The following is a 10,530-nucleotide window of genomic DNA, read 5'->3' as shown; positions in this document are numbered from 1 at the left end:
ATTCTGTTACATACCTTGGTATTCAAATCACTAAAAATGAGCAATCAAGAAGCGCTATAAACTTCACCCCCATTATAGAAAATACCCAAAAAATCCTTAATCACTGGCTCCAGAGAGACTTATCTTTGAAGGGCCGAGTTCTGCTTTCAAAGGCTGAAGGAATCTCTCGTCTAACCTATGCTGCTCAATCTTTACATGTTGATAACACTACTTGTAAATCAATTAACAAAATCTTACACAATTTTTTATGGAAGAATAAAACCCACTACATACGAAAATCTGTCACTTTAAGCCACTGTGACAAAGGTGGTCTGAATTTAATCGATTTCGGTGCACTTAATAACACCTTCAAACTAAACTGGATCAAAAACTACTTGAAAAACCCCACATCCATTTGGCATTTTATTTCTCATTTCGTATTCTCAAATTTAGGTGGCCTTAACTTTCTGCTGCTATGCAATTATAGCATTCCAAAAATACAGCTGAAACTTTCTCATTTCCATCAACAGGTTCTTTTAGCATGGACATTGATTTACAAACATAATTTCTCTCCACAAAGCTGTTTTATTTGGAATAACTGTAATATTGTTTATAAAAACAAAACATTATTTTTGGATAATTGGTTTAACAACGGAATTGTTTTGGTTAGTAAACTGTTCAAGGAAGATGGCTTATTGTACAATTTCTCTGAATTTCTCAGGCGATATAACGTACCAATAACGCCTAGGGAATTTTCTGTGGTATTTGATGCTATCCCGTCTGGTCTGTGCATGTTATTCAGGTGCTCCTTCAGCTCTCCTCCCTTATCATTTATTCCTCCTGATGTGTGTCAGTCTTCTCTTGGTAAGGTTTGCTTTTCATCTGGTAAGCGTCTGAACTCCAAGATAAGATCTATGTTTCAGGATGCTCTAGTTTCTATCCCACCAGCCACGTTTTATTGGTCTAATTTTGTGGCTGATATTGAATGGAAAAAAGTTTGGACTTTACCACAGAAGTTCTTATTAACAAATAAAATTAAAGAGATTTCATTTAAACTGATACATAAATTCTACCATGCAAGACATTATCTATCAAAATTCAAGTCTAATATAAATGTTAACTGCTCTTTCTGCCAAGGGCAGCCTGAAACATTTATCCACTTATTTTGGTCATGTGAATTCACTTACAAATTCTGGCGGGACTTCCAAAAGTTTATTGCTGATTTTGTATTTTCTGATTTTCACCTTTATTTTAAGAATGTTATTTTTGGTTTTCATCACTTTAATCGCAAAGATGGTAATGCCTTTTATTTTATAAATCTGTTTTTATTTCTAGCTAAATTTCATATACACAAGAGCAAATTCACCAATAGAAAGCCTGAACTCTTTCTACTGATGAAAGAACTTGAACAATATATGATGACTATCTCTTTCTCAAAAAACACAAAGGCTCTAAGGACTATTAAAATCTGTAAATCCCTAAAACTGTTTACATGAAATACTCTAGTTTTTTTTTTCTTTCTTTCTTTTCTTCTCTTTTTCTGTTTTGTTCTAGCTATATGTTATATCTGTATTCTGTTCTTTATTTGCTGTCTGTATTTTGTAAGAATTTAATAAAGCTTTATTCAAAAAAAAAAAAGAAAAAAAAAAAAGAGAGGCTGTTTATCATCAGATCGCGTAAATCCATGGAAAATGAATAGAAATGACGATTCTGTCTGAAGAAATGTGAAGTAAACATCAGTAAATATATCCATATATCTCCGCAGATATGCATCTTTGGTCTATAAATCCTTATTGACGCTGTTCAGTGAGTCTATGTGAACACAAATAAACCGCTGCTGACGTGACTGAATATGAGTGAGTGGTGAATTTCTATTCAAAATGTGACATAATATGGATTTATTATTTTGCACTCCTGACATAAATCACTAAATATCTGTCACTGCAACGATGTTTTATCAAAATATTGGTCAAATATCGAAGCTAGAGTCTTTAAACTTTCAATTGATGCACAGTTTGTCCAGATGAAGTAAGACAGTGATGTTTAACGTGCTGTGGAAGTGAAACAATAATAAACTGGGGCCGTCGGCGATGTTTGCACGTAAAGGGGTTAAGAGCAATATCATTATCGGGCATTGCTTATATGAGCATGAAACGAATCAATGATATGCAGCGATTTCAGCATAATTGTTCATGTTAATTAATCAGACGTAGACTAGCTCTTGCAACTTTTATCTGAAAAAAATTCGCAGATGCAGATGAGAGCTTGACCGAAAGTGTAACTCGATCGGATTGTGCTTTACAAACACGAAAGTACAATAAATTCACATTAGTGTCACTATCGTTATTTTTTTATGTATTTTAATATTTAATTAATATTTTGTATTCAATTTGCACTTTCTGATCAACCAAAATATTATTTAAATATTATTTAACAGCATGGAAATCACTGATTATTGCTAAATAATTGAATGAGATTTAAAATATATTTAAGATAAAAACTATGACAAATAATTTTGATTTTCGTCATCTCTACAAATATAATGTAATTATGCTACAAATATATCCAGTGCATTTTTATTTTATAAAGACCATTTCATTATTTGTCTGTGTAACGGATATGCAGATCATCGATTCATGTGTTTAATTCAGATTTTCCAAATGAAACTCTTTTTGCACCAAGTGTCTGGCCTGGCGCCAGCCTGGCTGGACTTAAATTATTTACGATGCCCATGCGAGCTTCAAAGAAGAAATGAAAACCCCCAACCACATTCCAACACAGGAGACAAAGGAACTTTTCGTATAAGTTCCTTACTTTCATTTTATTATTAATATGTATTTTAATTATGTTTATGGATTGCATAAAATGGTTAATCCTTGTTATGTGAAGAGTATAAGTTGCAAGCTCATACTTTAGGAAATGTCTCTCCTCACTTTAACCTTCTCAAAGAGAGCCATGTTTCTGCAACCCCCACTTTTACAGGTTGTAAAAGTTTACGACCACACAGGACAGGAGAGAAGCCAAATCACTGGCTTCTTTTGAACAATGCATTCTATGGAATGTATTCATTAACTTTCTGTTTTTATGTTTTATAAATGTATTACGTATTCCCTTTTGGTACATTTAGATGTTTCCCAACATCTGCAGTGTTATCATGTGTTAAGCAAATCTTTAAATGTGTAATTCGATCTAAAAATTAGATCTTTGATCATATATATATATTATGTTTAGTCTTGTTCTAATCGTCATGCTCTGACAGACCCATTTATCTAGAAAAAAGTAAGGAAATGTATGTAATCTGAAGTACAAACTTGCTAGAAATATCCCTGATGGAATCGGACAGGCACTAGATCACCGGGGGGTTGCCTCCACAGAGACAAAGGAACTTTTCCCTCCGCTTCAGATCGCGGACATTCATTGGATGCTCCCTCGAAAATGGGCGTGAACTATTTCAAGCTATAAGAATTGACCAAACAAGGTCCACTCCCTCTTCTTTTCTTCTCATTCTCCATTCTCGGACACGCTGCTCTCCAACGTTGCTTCCGCGCGGCCTAAGCGCAAACCCCCTCAGCACAGGGGCTGAGAGAAAAAAAGCCATTTTAATGGCTCCTTTAGAAGCTTTCGTTTCGTTCGTTTCTTTTCTTTTCTTTACTAAGTTTATTCAACTATTCGCCTCTCCACGCAAGGAAGACGAATTCTGGAACAATGTTTGTTGAACCTTTCAAATACCGCGCGAGGACAGAACAAAGGACCACGTGCTCCACGCTCACGCCAAGAGCCAGCGCAGCGTGCACGCGTGTCACATGGCCTCCGGCACACGCCCGCTGTTTTCAAAAGGAACACCGCGCAAAGCTCACATTGGACACTCTGCAAGTATCACTTTTCTATGGAGATTTAAATGCTGCTTTAAAGTGTTGTTATGATCTGATTTGTTGTTGGCTTCCAAAAGTTACTGACTATGATTTTCATACCTGAGCTCCTTATGTGATCTCATTCTATTTTCTCTCTCTCTCTCTCTCTCTCTCTCTCTCTTTTATTTAGATTCGTTATGTCTTGTATAAAGCTTACTGTTTGTATTGTCGTATGCATATTTACTCTGTGTGATTTGTAGTTTGATGTATTACTAGTTTAATTATTAAAAACCCATATACTGACGATTGGCTTGGACTCCACCCCACTCACATTACGAGTCACTGAGATGTCTGATCTATAGCTACAAGCTCTAAATTTAGAAACTAAATTTATCATAAGGATAGGATAATATTTTCATGGCCAGAGAATACTTTTCCTTGAATTATAAGGCGTGATAACTTTATTGAAAATTGATAGGTCTACAGTGGTTTGCTGGACATACCACGGTTTGATTTGCAGTAATTTACAGTAAGAGATATCACAATAATTGATATGAAGAATGTAATATTGACATATTAATGAGTAAGTTACAGTGCCCTGTGATTATTTATTGTTATAGGCAATTGAGCTATTTTTCATAATCAATCAAATTTAATGTAACTGTCATCTGAGATATAAATTAATCATATTCCTGATTAATTATTCAAATTCCCTATATATCATTTGAGTTAATTACTATGTAAAACTCATTGTTGTTACATTATGGTGAAGAAACGCGGGCATTTCAAACTTCGTTTTGTGAGCAATCAATCTGTGTATATGGTTTTTAATAATTTCTGCACGTGCGTTATGAAATTATGTAACGTTACTGGTGAGATAAGTCGCAAGACGCGAACTCACTCAACTGACTGAGGCAAAAAGCTGGTCAGTCAGCGCTAGATATTTGTAGAAACTCAACAGTATAGTCACTGTTATTTTTAATGAAAGTAAACTGCAGTATAACGTTAAAAGTATCCTGTTAAGAAAGACCAAAATCTTTTTACAGTGAGAACATTTTAATATGAATAATTAAAAGATAAAGAAATCTTTTAATAGTTGCAACATGTAAATCTGAACCTGAGCGATGTTCCTCTGATTCAGTTAAAAAGGCCTCGTTATTGAATTTGTGGTAAACCACATGATATTCAAAAAAAAAAAATAAACGATAAAAACTCCTGGTCTAAAATTGGCTTAGCTAACCGATTTTTAAACCTAAAACATTTAAATCATAAGTGCTATTTTGATAAATGTTTATTGGAGTCAACAGTTGGAAAATTCCTGTTTTTATTACAGTTGTGTTTTGGAAGTGAACGGATCCTTCTTCAACCTATGTTAATATAGCACCTCAGAGATTAAAACCTTTGGTTTGTTACTTGTGATTTTTGATGCAGAAAATCAGCCTGACAAACGATCAGATAATTTCTAAGTCATATTGAAATTGTAATTCCGCTATCTAAACACCAGAGGGAACGTGTGGGTTAGAAATTTCAGGGTACACCCTGCTTTCTGATTCCAGCTTGCATGAGTGCAAAGCTGCCAACCTGTGGCCATTTCAGATAATGCGCTCTGATTGCTAATTTATAATCCCCTGTGATGTATATTTGAATTGGATGTCTAAATTCTCGATAATTATTTGCATTTACAGCTTTGCTCGTGCGAATATTATTACAGGGAAACAAAAGAATGTTCCCTGCCTTTGACTGTTTACATTTACTTTGAGTTTGGTTCAAACATGATTTGAATTAAAATGTAATTGTTAATAGTGGAAATCTAGATGTGTCAGGTCAACCACTGATTGACCCACTTAGAAGGTAAGCCATCTAGTGGCAGTCTCCTGTTAAATCGACTAACATACCTCTGTCTTTTCCATTCTGTTTGAATTGCATGTCCAATTTTACCCTTTTTGATTAATCTCACACTGTTTGATTAATTTCATGATCATTAATGATAACTTACAAGCTATCAATGGTTATTATAGGATATTATTCAGATTTTCCTTTTTAATTCATACATGCTTATTTTAAATTTTGATTTAAACCAGTTTTGAATTTTGAATTTGAATTAAGTTTTCTGCTCAGCAGGTTAAAGACAGAGAAGCAGTACTCCCCCCCCCCCCCCCCTTTGTGGTGAAAACCAGCTACTCCTTATCTCTTGTTTCATTCCTGTTTTTTTTTTTTTTATTTGATGTTTATTATTTTGCTTCTCTCTTGTGACTTAGGTTATTTTGATAATTACCATTATTATCATAATTCCTTTGTTTTGTTTTATCATGATTAGGTAAAGCTGTTACCTTTCCTCTCTACATATAGTTACTCAATTGATGTTAAACAAACCAAACCTTAATTAACTTTAAGTTTCCTTTGTTCATCCTTTGTGTATTTGATTGTAGAACTCCCTTGGTGATTGGACAGTCATCTCAGGTTTCCAGTGAGCAAGGCTGCCCGACCGGTGTTACCGATACTGGCTGCGAGTGAAACTCGGTCCCTCTTGTCTCAAGAGACATCAGCAATTTTGGCACTCCAAAGGTTGTGCTAAAAGTCACAAGCCGTTCGAGACGGCGCCACGCCAGAGTAACGGAGGACCGGGGACACTGCAGTTCAGTGTTTGGGGAGCACCGGGGAGGTTGACCAAGCCACTGGTTCCCACCTGAATGACTTCAATTCACCCAGGTGAACCAAAAGTGATAAAACCTATCCACTTATTATAATCCACAGAATATTAGATATTCCCCCGGATATATTTTAAGTGTTTAACCCTTTTGCTTCTTTAAGCCACACCATATTTCTAGGTTTCCTACCCAACTCACCTGTTGGCCCTATCTTAAAAACCTAGCAGTAGGCTTAGGCCTCCTCATTCTCACTAACACATTGTGTTTCTATTGTTTGTATCTCATTTCAAGTGTTGTTTCACTTTGATCTTTTTCTACCCTCTGTTCTGTTGTGATTTGTTTCTTTCATTTCACATAGAGACAGTAACCTGGGAGCCACCAACGAAGTTAAATAGTAGAGCGACCACCAGCAGCCGGTGTCATCACACGACCCGCTAGGCTACTGCCTGTCAAATCTCCATTTCAGGTCCTTCGTTGACCCAAGTTAATTGGCTACTTAACTGGCTGACTGTTTGCATCAGTCAGCCCCAAAATTCTCATAAACGGCACAGCCCGTATGAATATAGCTCGTTAAACGTAGAACGAACTTGCATTGGTCTTTTTGTGTGTGTGTGCTGTGCTTCTCTCGCCGACAGAGAATCAGGATGTTCCAGGCATCCAGTCCAGCAGTCCACGGGGGCCACCTCTCGACATGGTTGAAAGCAGTGACGACCCCCTTCCTGCCCAAGGACGCCAGTAACCTGCAGCACCCAGAGCAACTAGACACCGAGCTAGATGAACTGATGGCACGCGATCCAAACCAAAGCGACTACTACAGAGAACTCGCCAGGATCTTCGGAAGCCTAGTTCCCATTCTCGTCGCCCAGGCACGGCTCAGTGAACGGAGCAACATCGCGGAGGATGCCTGGAAGGACCAGGCCCCAACCCAGAGTCATCTTGATCAGCTTCTCCTCGAGACCCAGAACCAGCGCGAGAAAGAGGACGACACAGATCCAGAGCTACAGAAAGGAGTTGAAAGACTTCACAATGCCCTGCAAGATCTTCGCCTCGACACAGATCAAAGAGAACAGCTGGAGAGAGAAGCCAGAAAAGAACTCAAAAAAAAACTCCAGCAAGGCGACGCTCTCCTAAACAGAGCAGAGACTGAACTGAAAGAAAGAGACTATAAAACCTGGGCCTGCAAAACACACTTGCAAGCGGCCCGAGCTAAATTCAACAAGCTTACTCTGCAGAGAGATGAGCTCCAAGATGAACTTGACACTGTTCACACCGAACTGAGACAATCTCACAGATTACAGAGTGGCTGGATCGGAGAAACGCACACCACAAAATTTCTCCCGGGCCGCCACTCCAACCCTTTCAGCCAGGAACCCAGAGCTGGAAAAGGGGGTGTAATCTCCCTTCTAAGGAAATCACCAGCCAGCTTACAAGAACATCTGTCAACAACGGAGGGAAGAGAACCCTTCCAGAGAACGCATGTCACCAAACCCTGCACTGCTCACAGAGAACTTCACAAGCTAGCCAGAAGCATCTCTACATTCATTCCAGATCCTGCAGGAGGACATGACGTGAATGCTTCTTTACAAGCCATTGACTTTCATGTGCAAACTGTCGCCAACGTGACAGATGTGAACACATTGTACCTGTTAAAAATCACGTCCAGCCATGATGTGCATTGTTTTCTGGATCGTCAACCAGAGACTGTCAAAGCGTACTACCAGCAACTGCCACAGACTTTGATTCTTGAATTCTCTGATCCAAACTCAGACCATGGGCTCCTTATTGCTATGGACCTCAAACAGGGCCGATTTGAAAACCCACAGACTTTCTGTAGTCAGCTACGAAACACCCACTTCGGAGCATGCAACGAACCAGGTATGGAACAGGATTTCAACTTAAAAACTCTGTTCCTCCCAAACCTACATGCCAGTTGGAGTTTTCATCTCAGAGTGCCAGCGTGTCCCCGTAACAGGACTACACAAGAGTTACGGAACTTAGCCCACAAAGCTTGCACCAAGCAAAAGACTATTTGTGAAAAGACTGTGAAAAAACTCAAAGTCTCTGTCTCTGAGCACTGCTTGGAGTTAACCCTAGATGGCACCCTACAACACCACAGTCACAGACATTTTTACAGAGAGTCAATACCGCTCCAAGCCAGCAGAGGGCAACACAATCGTAATGGTGCTCATCCAACGCACCAGAGCGAGCAATTCCTACCATCCAGGACACAAAGCCCCAACATCCGGCAGTGGAACCACTCTCGACTCGACACTGGTAAGCTCAGTCCTGAGCCCACGTCAGAAAAACACAGTGCAGCCACGTCTGAGACAGCAGAGATCCTGAGGGTGCTGAAAGATCTTCTTCACATGAAAACTCACAAGGAAGATGAGCCAAGCACCCAGAACACTGCCCGTCATCTACAGACCACAGAGCTAACTGTTACAGCACAAAGTGACAACAACACCCAAGCTCCACAGTCAACAGCTGCACACCCTGAACGAGACAGCACAGGTCCTCACACCAGGTACCACAAACACAAGGTACCAGAAAACGCTGTTTTGACTACCTGCCTTCGCAGCGAGCTACACAAGACCGGTCCTCACCAACCACAGATCGTCACACCTGCCCTGATGCCAACATTCCTGGGCAGCCTTGTCAAAAAGGGGGTGGGCCGAAAAGGAGTCAACAGGGAAGACCTGATCGACACAGGATTAAACCTGACGGTGATCTCATCTTACCTTTTCAAAAGACTCCAATTTGAAGCTAAGAGACAAGATCGAACTCTTACACCTCAAACTTATGAACTGAATGTACAGGTGTACAGACAGGATGACATCCAGTTTGAACAGGTTGTTCCCATTCACCTGACATTCGTTCCGATGAGTCTAATACATCCCATGTATGTCCCACCAATGAACACTCACACATTGCTCATCGACAAAGACCTGCTAGAACACTTTGACCCTTTTCTGAACTTCAAACAGCTAAAAGACTTTGCTCAAGTGCGAGAACCTCTTTCTCTCCAGCCACACAGGTTGCTAGAGCCAGACTGTCAGGTCGCAGAGGTCACGGGAACTCCCACAGAGCCAGACGGTCAGGTCACAGAGGTCACGGGAACCCCAGCAGCCAGCCATGAGTACAACGCCCTAACAACAGGCCCAAGTTCAAGCCTCTGTACCTTAGTCAACAAACAGGGTACGGTGGTACCAGCTTACACCAAAGGGGTCGCTGTTCGGCTCAACCTGCAAGGTGGTCAAACCTTACACCACACGCTGGGTTTCTTCCAATCCTCACCTGAATGTGTGGAACTCGGACTCACACTTGCAAACAACAAGCATGTCAAACACCAACACCTGTTCCAGCAATGTGATAACATCACAAAAACACACAATGTGATCGTGTACTGGAAGAAGGTAAAAGGACACTCGAAGTTACCAAGTCTAGACGAGGACTTTAAAGATCACACTGACACCCTTGCCAAAACTGGCACACTAAACAACATTCTGTGGTCACTCCCAACCCAACCCACCCACATTCAAGGTTGAAGTGATTACACACAGCACAAGAACTTTACTAGCTAAACTGCCTACCTCAGAATCGCTTACGCAGGCTCCGTTGTCTACACAGACCAACATAGCGGACATGCGGGCTTCTGAAACCTTGATAATGACTTTGCTTTACCACCTCTCAGACCCCTCCATCCACCCTGGCAACCAGTCTACTGTCACTGACAACCAAAGCCCCAGAGCATGATACACAAACCATGCTGCGTGCACAGAACAATATTGTGGGTTGTGCACCGTCTGACATCACAATGCCAGGGCGTGTAATGCCACGGAGCAAAAGGGGGATAAGGCCAATATATTTCCATGACGCAGCATGTGCTGCACCACGCAGCACCAGAGCCACTGACAAAACACTGAAGCAAGCGTCATGCCAGCAGCAAGATGTTGCAAAACATGGGCGAGGGCAAGCTAAACCCAGTCGCCGCCCACGAAGCAAAGCGACTGTCCTGTCCAACCAAAGACAGGCCTTGTTTGTTTCTTTCTCTC

At 40.2% G+C, this 10,530-nt stretch overlaps 1 protein-coding gene across 1 annotated transcript; it reads left to right on the top strand.

The window, feature by feature from the left end:
- The first annotated feature begins 6,002 nt into the window (after positions 1 to 6,002).
- Positions 6,003 to 10,023, top strand: LOC127956938 (uncharacterized). The gene is made up of 2 exons (XM_052555266.1): positions 6,003 to 9,534; positions 9,577 to 10,023. The coding sequence occupies exons 1-2, from the start codon at positions 7,123 to 7,125 to the stop codon at positions 10,021 to 10,023; spliced, it is 2,859 nt and encodes a 952-aa protein (XP_052411226.1). The 5' UTR covers positions 6,003 to 7,122.
- Positions 10,024 to 10,530: the final 507 nt, after the last annotated feature.

This window comes from Carassius gibelio, chromosome B4, assembly GCF_023724105.1.
Source record: "Carassius gibelio isolate Cgi1373 ecotype wild population from Czech Republic chromosome B4, carGib1.2-hapl.c, whole genome shotgun sequence".
NCBI classification, from domain to species: Eukaryota; Metazoa; Chordata; class Actinopteri; order Cypriniformes; family Cyprinidae; genus Carassius; species Carassius gibelio.
This window is presented reverse-complemented; position numbering and strand designations above follow the sequence as displayed.

Excerpts from the sequence above, each read along its gene's own strand:
- LOC127956938 (XM_052555266.1), top strand. The coding sequence starts at position 7,123 with ATGTTCCAGGCATCCAGTCCAGCAGTCCACGGGGGCCACCTCTCGACA. Across the intron at positions 9,535-9,576 it reads TGCTAGAGCCAGACTGTCAG|GTCACAGAGGTCACGGGAAC; the intron begins GTCGCAGAGGTC and ends CCAGACGGTCAG.